The sequence below is a fragment of the Pongo abelii genome, chromosome 17, assembly GCF_028885655.2.
Source record: "Pongo abelii isolate AG06213 chromosome 17, NHGRI_mPonAbe1-v2.0_pri, whole genome shotgun sequence".
In the NCBI taxonomy this organism is placed as follows: domain Eukaryota; kingdom Metazoa; phylum Chordata; class Mammalia; order Primates; family Hominidae; genus Pongo; species Pongo abelii.
Genome location: NC_072002.2, coordinates 78,190,981 through 78,213,531, shown reverse-complemented (window position 1 = coordinate 78,213,531; position 22,551 = coordinate 78,190,981). Strand labels below are relative to the sequence as shown.

At 42.4% G+C, this 22,551-nt stretch overlaps 1 protein-coding gene across 1 annotated transcript in view; it reads left to right on the top strand.

The window, feature by feature from the left end:
- The first annotated feature begins 12,451 nt into the window (after positions 1–12,451).
- The window catches only part of KDSR (3-ketodihydrosphingosine reductase), a 40,885-nt gene continuing 30,785 nt past the window's right edge, over positions 12,452–22,551 (top strand). The window contains exons 1-3 of the mRNA XM_024235861.3: positions 12,452–13,030; positions 16,754–16,843; positions 19,775–19,831. Of these exons, the coding sequence (XP_024091629.1) occupies positions 12,923–13,030; positions 16,754–16,843; positions 19,775–19,831 (255 nt within the window). The 5' untranslated portion in view covers positions 12,452–12,922. The remainder of the gene's footprint in view (positions 13,031–16,753; positions 16,844–19,774; positions 19,832–22,551) is intronic.

Genomic DNA, 22,551 nt, shown 5'->3' with positions numbered 1-22,551 from the left:
ACTCCAGCCAGGGCGACACAGCAAGACTCCATCTCAAAAAAAAAAAAAGAAAAAAAAGAATCAATGACTAACTGATCTTCAATGCTTTCCACACATCTTTCACATGTTTTTCTCCTTCCTCTCCCAAAATTTGTCCCTTGTATTATTTTTGCATATAACATGTACATACATATTATTCTTTACCCTACATCTCACATTTGCTTTAGGCTTTGGTTTACTGTTAAATAGATTCAATTTTCAAAAGATCGCTCTTTTACTATGCTTTTTCCAGTCAGCTATTGGCTGGCTGAGTCATCCTATAGTCTTAATAATTTCCTCAAGAACTGCTTATGGGAAAAATATTTCCTTGGTTATTAGATGTTCAAAATTATTTGTCTGTAACTTTTATGGCTGAAATACAGATTCGCTGAACGTGAAACCTTGACACAACATTCCTTCCTTGAGGATCTGACAGATGTTGCATCGTTCTCTCATGTTGAATGTCACTCTGGAGAAACCTGAAACTAGCCTGATCTCTTTCTAAAACAATGGACCTGATGATTTTGTCTAACTGACCAAAGTCTTCGTTCTTTTAAAATCCAATACTTACTAGAGAACGACTCAATGTTCATTATTTTCAGTCAGTTTTCCCTGGTGTAAAACATCATATCATATCATATCTATCTATCTATCTATCTATCTATCTATCTATCTATCTATCTATCTATGTGTATGTGTGTACACACACATATAAATGTTCAAATGCTTTAGTATTTTAGGAAAGTGTATTTGAAATTTTTAAAAATATTTCTAATGTCTTGTTTTTTTCTTCAGGCATTCCTATTATACATATGTTGACTCAAATCCTTTGTTTTCTTATCTTTTTTTTCTCTTTTAAATTCTTTGTTTTCATTTTGTTTGCTTTACTCATTCTTTCCTTTCTATTCCTTACTGTGTTTTTCACTCTATTCTCCTACTGCGTTCACTTTCATTTTCATTTCTATGATGATTTTCACTTTTACTTCTTTCCTGATTTCTGCCAGTGTAACTTTTATCTCCTCTTGTTGTTTCATCATTCTTCCCTGAGTCCTTGCATTTGTAGTCTTCCTTCATAAAATAACTGCTTCACCAAATGTTTTAAATCATGGTGAAATATTTAAGTATCCAGATAAAAGATTTTTTGTTTTGTTTTGTTTTTTTCCCTGAGGGTAGATCTATTGAGGAGTCTTTCTGCTCTTCACCGCTCTTCCTCCTCTTTTTTTTTTTTTTTTTTTCTCATAATACCTCTGTATCAGGATTGTGCCAGTTCCTTTCAAAAGAAATTACTTACCTTTCAGGTCGAGCACGGTGGCTCACACCTGTAATCCCAGTACTTTAGAAGGCCAAGGCAGGTAGATCACCTGAAGTCAGGAGTTCAAGACCAGCCTGGCCAACATGGTGAAACCTCATCTTTACTAAAAACACAAAAATTAGCCAGCCATGGTGGTAGGTGCCTGTAATCCCAGCTACTCAGGAGGCTGAGGCAGGAGAATCACTTGAACCCAGGAGGCAGAGGTTGCAGTGAGCCAAGATTGTGCCATTGCACTCCAGACTGGGTGACAAGAGCAAAACTCTGTCTCAAAAAAAAGAAGAAGAAGAAAAAAAGAAACTATGTACCTTTCAGGCCAGGCACAGTGGTTCACGCCTGTAATCCTAGCACTTTGGGAAACTGAGGCAGGCAGATCCCCTGAGGTCAGGAGTTCAAGACCAGCCTGGCAAACATGGTGAAACCCATCTCTACTAAAAATACAAAAATTAGCCAGGCATGGGGGCACATGCTTGTAATCCCAGCTACTCTGGAGGCTGAGGCAGGAGAGTCGCTTGAACCCGGGAGGTGGAGGTTACAGTGAGCTGAGATCATGCCACCCCCTAGCCTGGGTGACAGATAGAGACTCTGTCTCAAAAAAAATTGTTTTTAATTTAATTTTCTATATTTTGTTCATTTTTAAGAATGTAAGAAGAGTGAGAATACCAATATTGCTATTCTAAGGTAATCCAAAATACTTCTTTAATGGTTTCAACAAGATACAAAAAATATTTTTAAAAAATAATCAGATAAGATTAGAAATTAGCTTAATGGTTCTTACTGTTTATTTCCTGCTTTGAACTTTTTCATGTCAACCAAAAGAGTCAAATTCTAAAACATTTGAAGAGATTTATACTGAGCCAAATATGAGTGAACAATGGCCCATGACACAGCCCCGGGAGATCCTGAGAACATGTGCCCACGGTGGCTGGGCTGCAGCTTGGTTTATACATCTTAGGGAGACATGAGACATCAATCAATATGTGTAAGATGTACATTGGTTTGGTCCAGAAAGGTGGAACAACTGGAAGCTGGGAGGTCACAGGCAGATTCCAAGATTTTCTGATAGGCAATTGGTTGAAAGAGTTATTATCTAAAGACCTGGAATGAACAGAAGGAAGGAAGGGAGGGAGGGAAGGAAGGAAGGGAGGGAGGGAAGGAAGGAAGGAAGGAGGGAAAGAAGGGAGTTATTTAGATTTCTGCTTTGTCATAACCCATGCATTTATTTAACCCCAAGTTTCTTGAGGACCAAATCATCAGTCAATTTAACAATAAATTACTGGACACCTACTTAGGTGTCCAGAATTCAGCATGGCACTATGGAAGAATCTTCTGAGTCAAAGAGTTATAAGTCACGTGATTACTTTATAATACAATGTGATAAATGTTATAATTAAAATGTGGAAAATGTGGATTAGAGAAAAAATACTCTTCTTAGGTTGCTTGGGAAAACCTCACTGAGCCACTGACACACTTGAAATTAATCTTGATAAATAAACCAGCTCACAAGGCAGAAGGTAGAGTGAGGAACTTTCAGAAAAAAAGACATTGCTGATGAACTGCATCAGGTTGACCAATACAGGAAAATTTGGGTATAATGCCATACTTAGAGACCAAAAAAATCCTTTCTGTAAGACACAGTATCACCAGGATGATAAAAATATCAAGAAGAACCTGCATTGTCAGCTGGGTTCTGAGGGGCTGAGAGCCAGTCACCCAATATAGTGCTTCTGAGTTTGTATTTTGTAGGGTTTTCACGGATGGCCAGTAGGTTGTGGCCAGAATTTAGGTTATATGCATTCTGTGTTTTTGGTATGTGTGAATCTGAATAGGCAGGAATAACTTGTATTAGTTTTGTAATACTGTTGTAACAAATTACCACAAAGTTAGTGTCTTAAACCAATGCAGATGCATTATCTTACAGTTCTGTCAGTCAGAAGTCCAGTACAGGTCTCACTGGGCTAAAATCAGGACGTCAGCCAGACATAGTGTTGCAAGCCTGTAGTCCCAGCTACTCAGGAAACTGAGGTGGGAGGATTGCTTGAGACCAGGAGTTTGAGGCTGCAGTGAGCTCTAATCACACCACTGCATTCCAGCCTGGATTATGATTGCACCACTGTACTCCAGCCTGGGAAGAATTACTTTCCTTGATCATTCATGCTGTGGGCAGAATTCAATTCCTTGTGGTTGTAGGACTGAAGTCCCATGATCTTGCTGGCTGTCAGCTGAGAGGTGTTCCCACTTTCTAGAGGCCACCTACACTCCTTGGCTTGTGGCGCCCTCCTCCACTTTCAAAGCCGACAATGGTGGGTTGAGTCCCAGTTGTGCTTAAGATCTCTCCTGCCTCTTCTTGTATTGCTGCATCTCACCCACCCACTCTCCTGCTGTCCTCTTTCACTTTAATTTTCTCTGTTTTTATTAAACTTTTTATTTTGAGATAATTGTAGATGCACATGTAGTTGTAAGGCACAAAACAGAGATCCCCTGTACCCACTTTCCCCCAGAGGTAACATCCTGCAAAATTACACCACTATATCACAACCAGCATATTGACACAGATATAGTCAAGATACAGAACATTCTTATTATCACATGCTCCCCTTTTTATAGCCACACCTACTCCCCTCCTGTTCCACGTCCTCCTTAATCCCTAGAAATGATGTTAGTTTTTGATTTTTTGTTTTGTCGTGTTTGAGGTGGAGTTTCACTCTTGTTACCCAGGCTGGAGTACAATGCCACAATCTTGGCTCACTACAACCTCTGCCTCCTGGGTTCAAGGGAGTCTCCTGCCTCAGCCTCCCAAGTAGCTGGGATTACAGGCATGCACCACCACACCCGGCTAATTTTGTATTTTTAGTAGAGACAGGGTTTCACCATGTTGGTCAGGCTGGTCTTGAACTCCTGACCTCAGGTGATCCATCCACCTCGGCCTCCCAAAGTGCTGGAATTACAGATGTGAGCCACCGTGCCCGGCCAATGATGTTAGTTTTAAAAAAATTTTTTTGAATTTTTTGAGACAATCTCGCTCTGTCATCCAGGCTGGAGTGCAGTGGTGCAATCTCAGCTCACTGTAACTTCTACCTCCCGTTCCCCTGCCCACCCCCAAGCAGTTATCCTACCTCCAGCCTTCCAAGTAGCTGGGACTACAAATGCAGGACACCATGCCTGGCTAAGTTTTTCTACCTTTGGTAGAAGCAGGGTTTCACCATGTTGCCCAGGTTGGTCTTGAACTCCTGAGCTCAAGTGATCTGTTCGCCTCAGCCTCCCAAAGTGTTGGGATTACAGGTGTGAGCCACCACTCCCAGCCTGTTATTTATTTATGATATTGCCATTTCAAGAATGTTATATAAATGGAATCACATAGCATGTAACTGTGGGATTGACTTTTTGTTAACTTTTTGGGATTGACTTTTTTCCCTTAGCATAATTCATCCTGGTTGCTGTGTGTATCAATAATCCATTTTTTTTTTTTTTTGAGACAGGGTGTTGCTCTGTTGCCCAGGCTGGAATGCAGTGGCACAATCTTGGCTCCCTGCAGCCTCTGCCTCCCGGGTTCAAGCTATTCTCATGCCTTGGCCTCCTGAGTAGCTGGGACTACAGGCACATGCCACCATGTCCAGCTAATTTTTTGTATTTTTGTAGAGATGGTGTTTTGCCATGTTGCCCAGGCTGGTCTCAAACTCCTGGACTCAAGTGATCTGCCTGACTTGGCCCCCCAAAGTGCTGGGATTAGAGGCATGAGCCACTGTACTCTGCCATCCATTCTTTTTTATTGTCAAGTAGCATGGTACTGTTGAGTATTGTTGAGTTCCACGGTACATATGTACCACAGTTTGTTTAACCATTCACTTGTTGAAGGACATCTGAATTGCTTCCAGTTTTTTACTATTTTGGATGAAGTTGCTATAAACATTTATATACATGTTTTTATGTGAACATAAGTCTTCATTTCTCTGGGATAAATGCCCAGGAATGTGATTGCTGGGTCACGTAGTAGTTGCAGGCTCAGTTTTTGCTTTTCTTTTTTTCAACAAACTGCCAGACTGTTTTCCAGAAAGGCTGTGCCATTTTTTACATTCCCATCAGCAATGTATGAGTAATCTAGTTTCTCCACATCCTCACCAACATTTGGTGTTGTCACTATTTTTTGTTTTAGCCATTTTTATCAACATATACTGATACATCATTGTGGTTTTATTTTATATATATTTTTTGAGACAAGGTCTCACTCTGTCACCCAGGATGAAGTGCAGTGGCGTGATCTCAGCTCACTGCAAACTCTGCCTCCTGGGTTCAAGTGATTCTCCTGCCTCACCCTTCTGAGTTGCTGGGATTACAAGGGCATGCCACCACGCCCAGCTAATTTTTGTATTTTTAGTAGAGACGGGTTTTCACCATGTTGGCCAGGCTGGTCTCAAACTCTTGATTTCAGGTGATCCACCTGCCTTGGCCTCCCAAAGTGCTGGGATTACAGGCATGAGCCACTGCACCCAGCCCATTGTGGTTTTAATTTGTATTTCTCTAATGGCAGATGATGTTGGACATATTTCTTCATGTGCTTATTTCCTATCTGTATATCTTCCTCATGGAAATATCTCATGTAAATTTCCTATGTTACAATTGGTTTTATTATTATTATTGTTGAGATGGAGTTTCACTCTTGTTGCCCAGGCTGGAGTGCAATGGTGTGATTCTCAGCTCACTGCAACCTCTACCTCCCAGATTCTCCTGCCTCAGCTTCCTGAGGAGCTGGCATTACAGGCACCCACCACCATGCCTGGCTAGTTTTTTGTGTATCTCTAGTAGAGATGGGGTTTCACCATGTTGGCCAGGCTGGTCTCGAACTCCTGACTTCAAGTGGTCCACCGCCTCTGCCTCCCAAAGTGCTGGGATTACAGGCATGAGCCTTTGCACCTGACGGTTTCAATTTTTTTATTGTTGGGTTTTGAGAATTATTTGCATATCCTGGATACTAGTCCTTTGTCAGATATGTGGTTTGCAAATATTTTCTCCCCATCTGCAGCTTGCCTTTTTTTCCTTTTGTCAGGGTATTTTGCAGAGTCAAAATGTTAAATTTTGATGAAGCCCAATTTATCAATGTTTTCTTCTAGGGACTGTGCTTTTGGTGCCAAATCTAGGAAGTCTTTACCTAATCTTAGCTCTCAAAGTGTGTTTTTTCCTAACACTTTATTGTTTTAGATTTAAGTCCATGACCCTGTCTGTATTATTTAGGGTACTCCTGAGAAATAGAATGAATAGGATGTATATATAAGCAAAGAGATTAATTATAAGAAATTGGCTTATGCAATTATAGAGGCTGGAAAATCCCAAGATTTGCAGGGCGAGTTGGCAAACTAGAGACCCAGGAGAGCTAATGTTTCAGTTCAAGCCAAAGGCAGAGGAAAAAGCCAATGTCCTAGTCTAAAGATCATCAGGCAGGAAGAATTCTCTCTTACGAAAGGAAGGATCTGCCTTTTTGTTCTATTCAGGCCTTCAACTGACTGGATGAGGTCCACCCACAGTAGGAGGTACAATCCGCTTTACTCAGTCTTCTAGGTTAAATGATAAATCTCATCCAAAATACCCTCACAGAAACACGCAGAATAATGTTTGACTGAATATCAGGGCACCACATGGCTCAATGAAGTTGACACACAAAATTAGCCATCACACTTTCTTAAGTTTTGCAGATGGTATAAACTTTTGGTTGAGGTATTTTTTTTCTATTTGTTTGTTTTTCTTTGTCTATGGAAGTCCAGTTGTGGCAGTCCCATTTCTTTTGTTCTTTTCTTTTCTTTTTCTTTTTTTTTGGAGACAGAGTTTCGCTCTTTTTGCCCAGGCTGGAGTGCAATGGTGTGATGTTGGCTCACGGCAACCTCCGCCTCCTGGGTTCAAGTGTTTCTCATGCCTTGGCTTCCAGAGTAGCTGGGATTACAGGCTCTCACAACCATGCCCAGCTAATTTTTGTATTTTTAGTAGATATGGGGTTTCACCATGTTGGCCAGGCTGGTCTCGAACTCCTGACCTCAGGTGATCTACCCACCTTGGCCTCCCAAAGAGCTGGGATTACAGGCATGAGCCACCACACCTAGCCTGGCAGTCCCATTTATTGAAAAGGGTATCTTTCCTCCATTAAATTGCTTTTGCACTTTTGTCAAAAATCAGTTAGGTATATTCTTGTGGGTTTATTTTTGGGGCCTGTTGATCTACGTGTCTTCCCTTCTGCCAATACCACACAGTTTTCATTGCTGTAGCTATATAATCAGTCGGGAAATCAGGTAGATTGATTACTTCCACTTTATTCTTCTTTTAAAAAATGTTTTCACTATTTTAATTTCTTTGCCTTTACATATAAATTTTATAGTAATCTTGTCTATGTTTACAAAAATATTGCTATAGTTTGAATAGGCAGTGCATTAAAATAATATATCAGTTTGGAAAAAATTGATATCTTTACTATATGGAGTCTTCTAATTCATGAACATAGTATGTCGGTTTATTTAGATCTTTGATTTCTTTCATCAGCATTGCACAGTTTTCAACATGCAAGTCCTGTACATGTTTTGTTAGATTACACCTATTTCATTTCTTTCAGAAATTATAAATGAAATCGTATTTTTAATTGTAGTGTCCACAAGTTCATGGCTAGTATATAAAAATGCATTTTATTTTTGTATATTCTTTTATTTTTGTATTATGCAAATTTTCTGGAGATGCTTAAATTCTACTAGGTGTTTTTCTTTTTTCAAGATTCTTAGGGATTTTCTGCATAATCAATCATGCCATCTGCAAGTAGGAGTCGTTTTACTTATTCCTTTCTGATCTGTATGATGTTTACTTCCTTTTCTTGCCTTATTGATTATTTCTTGCCTTACTGATCTAGAACTCCCAGGACTGTTGAATGAGAGTGATGAGAGCAAGTTTCTTAGCTTTGTCCTTGATCTTATGGAGGAAGCATTCAATATTTCACTATTAGCTGTAGGTTTTTCTACAAATGTTCTTCATAAAGTTGAGGAAGTTCCTCTATATTCTTATATTTCTGAGAATTTTAATTATGAATGGGTGTCAAATTTTGTCAAATGCCTTTTTTACATTGATTGATATATGATCATGTGATTTTCCTTCTTTCACCTGTTAATATGATAGATTATACTGATTGAATTTTAAATATTGAAACAGTCTTGCATCCTTGAAATAAATCCCAGGTAGTCATGGGGTTTATTTATCTTACTTGAAGTAAATTTACCAGTGGAATTTAGATATCATGGGGTCTCATTCATAGAGAATTGGCTCACTGGAGGCCAAAATAAATGCAAAGGAACAACAACATCAGAAAGCTGAACATGGAATCTCTTGATTGTTATTATCTGTAATCGCTAAATTATAGGGATAGTGTTGGGGCAGAACCTGATGCTGGGCCAAGCTGGAATTCTAGCCACTGAGCCATAGCTGCTAGTTCAGGGCCACCTCCAAAGGGAAAAGTTACGCTAAAACAACAGAGAGCAGACTTATTCTAAGAGACTAAGGAAAGAGAAAAGGGAGAGAGAATGGATAGAAATTTAAAAATAGTTATTAAGAAATATCATAAATAAAGTGGGCATTGGTGGTGTTGAAACAAAAGTCTTAATGCAGCACTCTCAGAAGTTGGATGGACAAATGGAAACCCTTACTAGTCCCCCAACATTGAAGGGTGCTAAACAAATCCGCTTTATTCAACCTAGTTTGGATAAATTTTAAAAGCTGCAAAGCAAAGATGACCGTAAGAAACCTGACTTCCAATCACCTGGGGTGAAGATACGCAAAGTAGTCAAGGTAAGAACTGAAGAAAGGCAGGGCAGGTAGCTTATGCCTGTAATCCTAGCACTTTGGGAGGCCGAGGTGGGTGGATCACCTGAGGTCAGGAGTTTGAGACCAGCCTGGCCAACATGGTGAAACCCCATCTCTACTGAAATACAAAAATTAGCCAGGCATGGTGGTGCATGCTTATAATCCCAGCTTCTCAGGAGGCTGAGGCAGGAGAGTTACCTGAACCCAGGAGGCGGAGGTTGCAGTGAGCCGAGATCATGCCACTGCACTCCAGCCTGGGCAACAGAGCGAGACTCTGTCACACACACACACACACACACAAACAAAACAAAACAAACAAAAACTGAAGAACGAACCTAGGCCCATTGGCCTAATCTCTGGCTGGGGTCCAAGACCAAATGTATGTGAATGGGTAAATTGTCAGGGGTGGAAAAGAAACATTTCCAAAATTCTTTGACATGGGAGCCCCATGCACTGTTTTTCTGTTAGTGAAATTCTAACCAAGGCAACAGATTGGAAAGATATGAAAATACATTTGATGGGATTAAAATGAAAGTTTGGATAGAAACTGGAATGTCTGAACAGACTCTATTTGGAGTGGTTGCATCCCCTTTACATGAATGTACTATGGGGATGGATATTGCCTGAGGAAAATTTCCTTTACCTAGTAATGTAAAACACAAGACAGGTGGATCCGCCCTTCAGACAATATTGATTGGACATGCTAAATGGCAACCAGTAAGATTGCTGAGCCCATACAAGTTGTTAATATTAAAAACTATGGGATACTTGGTGGACAAAACATGTTAAAAACACAGTCTGGTACCTGAAATGGTGAAGGCCACTTCTGTTTTTGGAAACTGATAGCATCAAATGGGAACCTTCAAGCCTGAGTGGCATTTCTCTGGGAGACATTTTGGTCATATAAGATGATGATGAACTGGACCAGTTGTTGATGGCAGAGTGGAACTCTTATATCTATCTGCCACTATCTTTTGACTCTAATTTTTCAAATTATGTTTACTACCATATAATACAGTGTAACTCTGGGATTTTAAGTGAGGTTATAATATTCACACTGATGGCCAAATGTATTGAGAAGTTGAGTTAAAAGCCTCCTACTCTACACTGCCTCCTCCAAATGTCAGATACATGTTCATTTTACTGTGAGAGCTTTGGCCAAAGGCCAGGTGGCAGCCGTGTTGTAAAGGATTCAGTCTTGCCCAAAGACAAGGTTTGACATTTGCCCTTGGCTTATGGGAGGTTATCTATGTCATATCTGATAGGAGTACTTCTGTTTAGATGGGGACCGGGCAAACTGGATTTTAGGGTGGAGACTGGCCATACCAGAGAGACCAAGCATGTGAATTAGGGGGCTTTTGTCATGCACTATCAGTCTAGTTGGAGTCTCAGTTCAACCAAGTGGACGACTGATCAAGCCTATGTGCTGGAGTCCCAATAAAAATTCTGGACACAGAAGCTCAGGCAAGCGTCCCTGGTTGGCAGTACTCCAAGCATATTGTCACATACCAATGCTGAGAAGGTAACACAGCCTGAGGGAGATGACAACAGGAGCTTTGCATTTGGAGCCCTCCAGACTCTGCCTTAGGCATTTCTTTCCTTAGCTGATTTTGATCTGTATTCTTTCCCCATAATAAACCATAACTATGAGCATAATGGCTTTCAGTGAGTTCTGTGAGTCCTTCCAGTGAATTATCAAACCTGAGGGTGGTTCAGGAACCTCTAAACTTGCATTGATATCAGAAGTCTTGGACATTATGCCCTCAAATTTTGCAGTTTGGCTAACTGCTGTAAGTCAAGAAAAAAAGGAAAACAAAAACTTTTTTTTCTCCTTAGCTCCCTAGTATTTCTAGAAACAACAACAAAAATGAAAAGCAAGTAAGCAAACAAAAATATGTGCCTCTATGCAAATTAAAATCACAATGAGACTTCACACCAACCAAAAAAGCTATAATCAGAAAGACGGACGATAACAAGTGTTAGTGAAGATGTAGAGAAATTGGAACCCACATACACTGCTGGTGGGAACACAAAATGTTGTAGTCACTTTGGAAAACGTTCTGGCAATTCCTCAGATAGTTAAACATAGAGTTGCCATAAGATGTAGCAGCTCCCCTACTAGGCATGTACCCAAGAGAAATGAAACATAATGCCCACACAAAAACCTGTAAATGAATATTTACAGTTAGCATAATTCTAATAGTCAAAAAGTGGAAACAACCTAAATATTCCTCAATTGATGAATGGAAAATTAAAATGTGGTATAGTCATACAATGGGATATTATTTGGCAATAAAAATAAATGAAGTATTAACATGTAGTACTTCATATCATGGATGAACCTTGAAAACATTACAGTAAGTGAAAGATAAGATGAAAAAGGCTACATATTATATGATTCCATTTATGTGAAATATCCCGAATAGGCAAGTTCATAGAGGCAGAAAGATGAGGGATTGCTTAGGCTTGGTCGGGGCTTGGGAGGAAATGGGTCGTGACTGCTAATGAGTATAGGATTTTGGGGGGTTGTGACAAAAATGTTCTAAAATTTATGGTAGTGATGGGTCCACAACTGTGACTATATTAAAAACAATTTATTATGAGCTTTATTTATTTATTTATTTTTGAGACGGAGTCTTGATCTGTCCCCCAGGCTGGAGTGCAAAGGCGCGGTCTCACTGCAATCTCTGCCTCCCGGGTTCAAGCGATTCTCCTGCCTCAGCCTCCAGGGTAGCTGGGATTACAAGCATACGCCACCATGCCCAGCTAATTTTTGTGTTTTTAGTAGAGACGGGGTTTCACCATCATGGCCAGGCTGGTCTCGAACTCCTGACCTGAAGTGATCTGCCCGCCTCAGCCTCCCAAAGGTCGGGGATTACAGGCGTGAGCTACCTCGCCCGGCCTATTACGCACGTTAAATCGGGAATTGTATGCTATAGTACGTGAACGAGACCTTAATAAAGCTGAGTTGTTTGCGTTTTTTATTTATTTGTTTTGAACCTGCTTGGTAAAGATGAACTCTGAACTCAATGAAATTGAATTACCTTAGTGATTTCTCAAAACTCCCTGTTAAGGCTTTCCGGTCCTCTGAAAAGCGAAAGTGGGCCTTGACCACCTTCTAAAAACGCCAAAAAATATGGAATGGAGCCCGGGATTTCAGAGCGTAGTCGCCGGGCTCCCAGGCTGAGCCCGCTCCGGGAGCCTCCAGCCGCCCTTTCCGATGCTCCGGGGCCTACGAGCAACCAGGCGGGCGGTCCCAAGCCGAGGGCTGAACTCCAGGAAGGAGCGCTCGTCACGCCTACACTGGAGGCCGTGGCAGGCCTGGAAACCCGCCTGCGGGGTCCTAAGAAGACACTCGAGCTCCCGAAAGCGAGTCTTCGCAGCCCTTCCCGGCGCGCTCGCATCTGGCGCTGCCCGGAGCCCGCTCGCCACGCACAGGGACGGGAGGCCCGGTTTCCACGGGAGAGGCTGCGGACTGCGGGCCCCGTCCCGAGGCCGGGGGAGTGGGAGACACCCGGCGACCCGAGAGAGGCGATTCTGGCAGTGGTGGCGGTGGCGGCCTACGCGCCCCCTGGAAACACCGCCCCGCCTGGGTGGTGCCCGCGCCGGCTCCTCCTCTTCCCCTCCGCCGCGGCCCGCCCCGGTCCGCAAACCCAAACACTCCAGGCGCCCGCCCGCCGCGCGTGATTCTCGCCTAGCCGCCGCCCAGCCCTGCGCGCCTTGCCTGGCGGCCCCCGCCCGGCCGCTCCGGGCCCCTGGCCCCGCGGAGCGATGCTGCTGCTGGCTGCCGCCTTCCTCGTGGCCTTCGTGCTGCTGCTGTACATGGTGTCTCCGCTTATCAGCCCCAAGCCCCTCGCCCTGCCCGGGGCGCATGTGGTGGTGAGTGGCCTCCTGTTGCTGCCCCCCGACCTCCCGGCCCGCGCGGCCTTTCCGCTGCTGAGGCCGCGCCGATCTACGTCCCTTTTTCCAGGCCGCAGTCCTCAGGAAGGCATGGCCAAATGGGGAAGGTCACCTGCCGCCGTCCACCCCGGCGCTTTTCCCCCGGCCCCGGCTCCGGCCCCGGCACCCGGCCTCGCGGACCCGCCCTCCGCTGCCTCGGGCTCCTCCTAGGGCCGGAGAGCGTGCGACGGGTACCGCGCCGGCCGCAGGGTTCCTGGGGCCCCAGGGGTTTGGTGGCTGCTCGTGAATCCATGCAACATCCCTGGGATGTGGATGTTTTGTCCTCAGTTTTTCTGATGAGTCAACTGAGGCACAGAGAGGCTGAGAAACTTTGCCAAGGACACAGCGGTCGGTGGTGCGCAGGGTGCGGCGCGCGGTCCCGGGCGGGGGCAGACAGCGGGGAAGTGGGGTCCCAGCCGCCGGGACCCGCCGAGGAAGCTCGGAACTGGAAGATGGCCTGTGCGAGTGACTGGAAGAGCCTCTGCCAGAGGATTCCAGGAAGTGACTCACCTGGGGAAACTGCTCAGAACCCAGCGGGCTGGCGGTGGTGGCTTAGCGGTATTGGGACGCCTGTCCCGTCTACACTGCTTGTTTCTGAGCTCAGCGTGGCATCTGCTGATTGCTGCTCCAATGCAATCCTTTGCTGTTTTCTAGTGGGAAGGATGAGCTAAACGACAAGGCTAGTGTGCGAGGAATGAAGGAGAGGTGGATGGGTGTGATTTATTTCTTGCCGGAAGCTCGCATATTCAGCGATCCCTGTTCTGCAAATGTGGCACCTTAAACAGAGAGAATGCCTCCTTGCCTGCGCCCAGCACTTTCCCGTTTGCAGTGGCTTTCTCACCAGCATTCTTGTTTGGATCTCCCAAACCCGAGGCACAGTGAGGCGGGGAGTTAGGAATAAGGAGGTTTGGTTACAAAGCTGGCGGCACACCTCTTCCTGTCCTATCTCTGCACCGGAGATCCGAGCCCCCGCGCTGAGCTGGTATAAGATAAGATGGTCGTTTCTCTTAGTATGCTTTAAAGCTGTACAAGGGTTTGTGAATGAGAAAATGTATCTCTTTAATTTCTCCTTTGTAAAGCTATTAGCTTTTTCCAGCACCTCCTGTTCCTAATGGGGAAAGAGTGTGGATTCATTACAAAAAATAAAATAAGGAGAAAGGCAAAACTTGACACGCTAAATTCTGAAAGTTTTACATCCGCAAGAGAACTGCTGCCTCAAAAGCATGGCTTTAAACGTTGGATCCTTTCAGAGCTTGAGTTTATAGAGCATAACTTTGCAAAAAGTAAAGCTAAACGCAGAATGAAAATTGGAATTCCTTATTTGTAAGACAGTTTCACTGACCCTTGACTCCAGTCCTTCCAGCCCCATCCCGCGGCAGGTCATACGTGAGATAATAAATGCTGTGTCTGTCCAGGTGGATCAAGAAGAATTTCTTATTTTTACCATCCCGCTTTAATACGCAGGATTATTATTTCACACTCTAAATAATGTGAGAATGACATGAATAATTCACATGGTGTCACCGTCTGTCTTCTTTTTTAATGTCATAAGAAGAGTGAAAAGTGTAATTATTGTTCTTGAGATTTGTTAGGAGTTGACTGTGTGGTATTGTTGGGAGAGGGAGCTGATGGTTAGACTGTCTGCCTGTACATAATTAAGAACAAACTTATAGCAATTGTTTCATTTTTAAAACAATTTTATATACTAGTGTTATCTGTCTAGTTACAGTAGTAAAATTGCAGGAAAAAAGCAGAAAATCATCCGCCTCAGCCTCCCAAAGTGCTGGGATTACAGGCGCGAGCCACCGCGCCCGGCCAACAACAGCTGTATTTTTACAGTAATCTTCTGCTGATAACTGGCTGATTACCGACCAAATAAATCTCTTCAGTGGTGGCAGGTTGAAGCTAAAAAGAAGTCAGGGATGCCTATGAGTCCCATAGAGATAGGTGCATTTGCGTAGGAGACACTTCCCAGTGATGTTAAAATCCTAACATGGAGTCAGAGATCTTCCTCCCAGCATGATTTATGTATAAGAGTGAATATTAGGAATAATCTAAATGTCTGATTATAGGGAAATGTTTAAGTTTTGATGCAGCTGTTTGATGAAGTATTGTGAAACCTTTTTGTTTTTTGACATAAGACATTACAATATAATTTTTTAAAAACAGGACACAATACTATGCAATATTATGTAATTTGCATAGGGACAGTGACTAGAACGATATGGCCGGGTGCGGTGGCTCACTCCTATAATCGCAGCACTTTGGGAGGTCAAGGAGAGTGGATAACTTGAGGTCAGCAGTTCGAGAGCAGCCTGGCCAACATGGTGAAACCCCATCTCTACTAAAAATACAAAAATTAGTTGGGCATGGTGGCGCATGCCTGTAATCCCTACTACTTGGGTGTCTGAGGCAGGAGAATCGCTTGAACCTGGGAGGCGGAGGTTGCAGTGAGCCGAGATCGTGCCACTGCACCTCCAGCCTGGGTGACTGAGCAAGACTCTGTCTCAAAAAAAAAAAAAAAAAAAAGAAAGAAAGATAATGTTGCATTGTTCACTTATTCAGTGAAATATATAATATATATTGAGCTCTCCCCATGCTAAGTGCTAGGAATATAGTGGGGAACAGAAAAACAATTGGTGTTTTTAATGGAGTTTATGGGTAGGTGATAGGAGAGGTGGTTGTGAATCAGATAATCACACAAATAAATCTAGAGCTGTTTATTATGTGCATGTCAAAGAAATACAGTGCTGAAAAGTATGTCAGTGTGGGGGCAGGGGAGACAGTGAAGGCTTTCCTGAGGAAGTGGTATTTGAGCTGAGATTTGATGGGCGAGTAGGTGTCAGATGAAATGGGGAGAGGAGCATTCTTTGCAAGGGAAGTAGGATGTGCAAACGTACTGTGGTTGGAGGGTTTTTACAGTAATCTGCTGATAACTGGCTGATTACTCACCAAATAAATCTCTTCAGTGGTGGCACGTTGAAGCTAAAAAGAAGTAAGGGATGCCTATGAGTCCCATAGAGATAGGTGCATTTGCATAGGAGACACTTCCCAATGATGTTAAAATCCTAACATGGAGTCAGAGATCTTCCTCCCAGCATGATTTATGTACAACAGTGAATATTAGGAATAATTCCATAATTGAAAGACAGCCAGTATAGCTGAACTGTAGATAGGGATAGAATAGTGCAAGAAGAGCTTTACTTTTCAGGATTTCCTTGTGATTGTATATTACTTTTATACCAAGCAGTCATTTCAAATATATATGCAGGTGGCCATTCTTTTCATCTGTTGTAGAGCTAATCTTGCATAAATGTGCATTAAGAAAATAAGATTCATTTGGATTTGGAATCAAGAGGCAGACTAATGTATAATTTATGAGCTAGATTTATAGGGCACTTTTCCACCAGTGAACTCAGAAAAATATTATAGGTGTGCAATTTATGGGTCAATAAGAAAACAGTCAGAGCAGCAGGCCTTGCTGATAGTATCTTTCATGCTTACACTTACTCCAGTCATTAAGTTTGGGATGAAGAAGTTACAACAGCTAACCATTTAGTTCTTGTAGATTCATTTTAAGAGCCTGTCATAGTTGTTTTTTATAAAAACTTCCTACAGAGGGGAGATTTCAAGTGCTAAGAATATTTTATGATTTTGTTTTAGGTTACAGGAGGTTCCAGCGGCATTGGGAAGTGCATTGCTATCGAATGCTATAAACAAGGAGCCTTTATAACTCTGGTTGCACGAAATGAGGTAAGGCTTCTAGGTTCATTATTACTGACTTGCTTCTTCAACTTGAAATTAGTCAAAGAGGCTGTGCTAAACATCTTAGCATTCACACCTAGAAAGCGCTTCTTCCTTGATGTGAGATGTGTTTCCTGAACTACTGATTCTCTCTTTGATTTAGGCCAAACACTTCTCTGTTGAAATCAGGTCGGCCCCACAAATATTTATTTAGTACCATTGGCATATTAGGCAACATCATCATAGATACTGCAGATCCTGAGGTGGGAGAGGCCAAGGTCTAGTTTAAGGAGCACACCTGGCCATAGGAAGCCAGGGAGGGCCCTTGGCCAGGTCAGAAGTGCTGGAAGCAGTGATTCTGGAGCTGATACGTGAAGGTGTGTAGGTGTTTCTCTATAATTTTTCGCTATGATTTGCTTAGGACATGATATATATCTCTAGTGAAATCTATACACCATAAGAGGAACCTTGTCCCTCCCTAGAAGTTTAGCAAAATGTGTTTTTCTGTATCAAGTCAACACAGAATCTGTTTTTATTTTTTGTCAGGGTTTGTTTTTGTCTTGCCAAAGTTGTTTTTGGAGCACAAAGCAGTGACACTGTGTGCACGTGAACTGTCATGACATCTTCTTGCTCCCCATATGGGGACTGGGGGAAAGTGACCACAGCTGGCTCGTCTGCTGCTGCAATTCTATGCCTGGCATAGTGCTTGGCATGTAGCACATGCTCAGACATGTTTGTTGAATGAAGAAATGAAGGGAGGAATGATGGACACCCTGGGAATGTCAGCATGGCATACTTCTGTGGGGATCTTGGATTCACCCATGTGCAAGGAGGGTGATAGTATGGTAACTGCTCAAGTGGGTGGAGGGCTGGACAGGACCCAGTAGGAATGGCAGCCTGGAAGGGCCTTGGGGGAAAATTTAAATAATGTCACAGACTTAGTCTTGGACCTCTATAATTTCTTTTTTTTTTCTTTTTTCTTGAGACAGCATCTCACTCTGTTGCCCAGGCCAGAGTGCAGTGGCATGATCTCGGCTCACTGCAACCTCTGCCTCCTGGGTTCAAGTGATTCTCCTGCCTTAGCCTCCCGAATAGCTGGGACTACAGGCGCCCACCACCATGCCTGGCTGATTTTTGTATTTTTAGTAGAGACAGGGTTTCACCATTTTGGCCAGGCTGGTCTCGAACTCCTGACCTTGTGATCCGCCCGCCTCGGCCTCCCAAAGTGTTGGGATTGCAGGCGTGAGCCACCACGCCTGGCCTGTACGTCTGTAATTTCTTTTGCAAACCAAGAAAGACAAAATTAGCTACCTTTTATTTATAGCTTGACTTTTCTAACAATGAATTTGTTTTGGCGTTGAAGCCACCTTACATAAATGAAAACACAAATTTAATGAAATGGCATTTTGTGAGTTTTAAACACCAGTTTTGATGCAAGTAGATAAAAGTGGAGGCAGGGAAGGCCAGCATTTCAGGTCCCCAGGAGCTCACATGGGGTCCTTGCATTGCTAGAAATGAATGAGCTGAACGAAGAACCTGTGGTGTTGAGTAATTCATTCTTTTTTTTTTGAGACGGAGTTTCGCTCTGTAACCCAGGCTGGAGTGCAGTGGCACTACTTGGCTCACTGCAACCTCCATCTCCGGAATACCTGGGATTACAGGTGTGTGCGACCACACCTGGCTATTGTGTGTGTGTGTGTGTGTATATCTTTTTTTTTTTTTTTTTTTTTTAGTAGAGACAGGGTTTTACCATGTTGGCCAGGCTGGTCTCAAACTCCTGACCTTAAGTGATCCACCTGCCTCGGCCTCCCAAAATGCTGGGATTACAGGTGTGAGCCACTGCGCCCGGCCTCACTCTGTCACCCAGGCTGGAATGCAGTGACACAATCTCGGCTCACTGCAACCTCCGCCTCCCAGGCCCAAGCAATCCTCTCACCTCAGCCTCTTGAGTATCTGGGACCACAGGTGCTCGCCACCACGCTTGGCTACGTTTTTGTATTTTTAGTAGAGACGGGGCTTCGCCACGTTGCCCAGGCTGCTCTCAAACTCCTGAGCTCGGGTGATCCACTCACCTTGGCCTCCCAAAGTGCTGGGATTACAGGGGTGAGCCATGATGCCTGGCTGAGAAATTCTTTCTTTTCTAATGTAATTTTTAATTCCAGTCTTTGCAAAGTCAAGCTGTATGTAGATTTAGTCATAGGACAATATTATTTCATTATAGACATATTCAGGTTTAGAAACTCTGCATGCCTTTTGGAAGAATTCGCCTCTCCTTTGGTTCCTCTCTATTGCATGATATTATTTAAGTTACTTTTTACAGCAAATTAAGATAATCTGATATCTGTTTTCTTGAGACTAAGTAAAACAAACAAAATTAGGACCTTGGAAGAATTACACAATTACACGGGTAACCTTGCTTAAGAGTATTTTATGGTAGCCAGTCCTAGTTTACCCAGTCTATCCAGAAAGTGATTCTTACTATGTTTGGGTTTATAGTAGAAGAAGAAAATATTGGACAAAAAGCACTGTTGACAGGGAGTCACACATACCCTCAACTTTGGGGAGCAGTGCATATTAATAGAGTTGTTCTTGTCTTATATCACAACTAAATAATAAGACATTCATTAGAACTGTAGAGTCAGCCTCAGCAATTAGTACTGTTAACTGGGATTTTGAGGTTTATCTGTTTTTTCTATTATCTTTCTCTAATTAATTTTCAAACTTTTTATCACTTATTCATAGCTTAACGTACTTCACAACTTCTTTCTTTTATAGGCTGTGGCCCAGTCTGTCTATGCAATGTAGGTATAGTTACTGTTTTGTGTGTTTTCTGGAATTTAATATATACATATAGAAATAATTGCTTTTTTTCTCTCCTTTGCAATAAACAGACATGCATATAGACAATCACCAGGACTAATTGTTCTGTATTGCTTTCAGGATAAGCTGCTGCAGGCAAAGAAAGAAATTGAAATGCACTCTATTAATGATAAACAGGTAAATCTCTGTCTTCAGAATGCATTTCCTGTATAACTCAGCACAGTTGTATAAAGGAAAAACAGGGTTACTTCAACTGTGAATAGTTAATTGAAAGCATATATGATTTTCCCAATTAAAAACATATTGTACTGTTTTTTAAAAGGTGGAATTGTTTGAATTGTCTAGTAACTCAGAATATCACACACACACAAAATGAATAGACTCCCACACACATTCATATCTACAAATGGTCAAATAACAGAATGTTTTACTGGCAAATAATTTCATTTTAATTATTTATTTAAATGAACTTTATACAAATGCTTAAGAGGAAAGGAATATTTAAAATTTATTTGGTTATGGAATTTTTGATGAATAAAATGCTATTTATATTTCAGTATAAAACATAATAAATTAATAATCACACACCCATCACCTAGCCTAAGAAGCAGAAATGATCAGGGTCTCTGAAGCCTCCCCTCTATGCCCCACAGCAGCCTTGTCCCTCTTTTCTTCTTCTTAGAGGGTCAAACGCCAACCCGATTTTTTGTGTTGATCCTTTCTTTGTTTTTCTTTTCTTTTCTTTTTTCTTTCTTTCTTTCCTTTTTTTTTTGAGACAGTGTCTCACTCTGTCATCCAGGCTGGAGTGCAGGGGTGCGATCTCAGCTCACTGCAGCCTCGACCTCCCAGGCTCAAGCAATCCTCCCACCTCAGCCTCCCTAGTAGCTGGGATTATAGGCACATGCCATCATGCATGGCTAATTTTTGTATTTTTGGTAGAGATGGGCTTTCGCCATCTTGCCCAGGCTGGTCTTCAACTCCTGGGCTCAAGCAATTCGCCTGCCTCTGCCTCCCAAAGTGCTGGTATTATAGGAGTGAGCCACTGCGCCCTGCCTCTTTTTCTTTTTAATTTTACCATATATGCACATAACTCTAAATAATAATATATTGTTTATTTCTTTTTTTTTTTTTTCCTGAGACAGAGTCTCTCTCTGTCACCCAGGCTGGAGTGCAGTGGTGCCATCTTGGCTCACTGCAACCTCCGCCTCTCGGGTTCAAGCGATTCTCCTGCCTCAGCCTCCTGAGTAGCTGGGATTACAGGTGTGCGCCACCACACCTGACTAATTTTTTTTGAATTTTTAGTAGAGACGGGGTTTTACCATGTTTGTCAGGCTAGTCTCAAACTCCTGACCTCAGGTGATCTGCCTGCCTTGGCCTCCCAAAGTGCTGAGGTTACAGGCGTGAGCCACTGTGCCTAGCCAATATATTTAGTTCTACTTCTTTTATTATATCATTCTTATTTTTTAACAGCTTTATGAGATATAATTTATATACCATACAGTTGACCCATTTAAAGTATATAATTCAATGATTTTTAATATAGTCATAGAGTTGTGCAACTATCATCAGAATCAATTTTAGAATGTTTTCCTCACCCCATGAAGAATCTCCATCTGTATTAGCAGTCACTTGCCATTTCCTCCCAGCCTCTTCTCAGCTAGGCACTCATCTACTTTCTTTCTCTATAGATTTGTATAACTTCCTTCTTTATGCTTCTTATGCAACTTGATTTCTTCACTCAATATTATTATTATTTATTTATTTATTTATTTATTTTTGAGATGGAGTCCCGCTCTGTCACCCAGGCTGGAGTGCAGTGGCACAGTCTCAGCTCACTGCAACCTCTGCCTCCTGGGTTCAAGCCTCAGCTTCCTGAGTAGCTGGGATTACAGGCGCGCATCACTATTCCCGGCTAATTTTTGTATTTTTAGTAGAGACAGGGTTTCACTATGTTGGTCAGGCTGGTCTCGAACTCCCAACCTTGTGATCCGCCCACCTCAGCCTCCGAAAGTGCTGGGATTACAGGTGTGAGCCACCATGCCCAGACCACACAATATTATTTTTTAGGCCAGGCACAGTGGCTCATGCCTGTAATCCCAACATTTTGAGAGGCCGAGACGGGCGAATCACTTGAAGTTAGGTGTTTGAGTTCAGCCTGGACAACGTGGTGAAACCCTGTCTCTACTAAAAATATAAAAAGTTAGCTGCACCTGTAATCCCAGCTACTCAGGAGGGAGGCTGAGGCAGGAGAATCGCTTGGATCTGGGAGGCAAAGCTTGAGGTGAGCAGAGATTGCACCGCTATACTCCAGCCTGGGTGACAGAGGGAGACTCCATCTCAAAAAAAAAAAAAAATATATATATATATATATACACACACACACACATACATATATGTATGTGTATATACACATATACACATACATATATACGTGTATATATATACACATACATATATGTATATATATACACGTATATATGTATGTATATATATATAATTTTAAAAATTCATTTATGTTGCTGCATAAAGTTGGAATAATTTTTTTTTTTTTACTGCTACGTAGTATTCTATTGTATGTGTAGACTCCATTTTGTTCATCAGTTCAGCAATTGGTGGATATTTAGGTTGTTCCCAGTATTTTTGTTAGTGTGTTTTGTTTTTTACTATTAGAAAAGCTTTCACTATTCTCTTTGTGCACATGTGCAAGAATGGTGCATACCCAGAAATGGAGTTGCAGAGCTGTAGTGTATGCAGTTCTTCAACCTCACCAAAGTGGTTAAGCTCCCACAAGTAGGAATGCGGTTCCTGTTGTGCCACATCCCTGCCAATACTTGGTATTGACAGACTTTTTACTTTTTGCCTTTCTGATGAGTTTTGAATAGTATTTCACTGTGGTA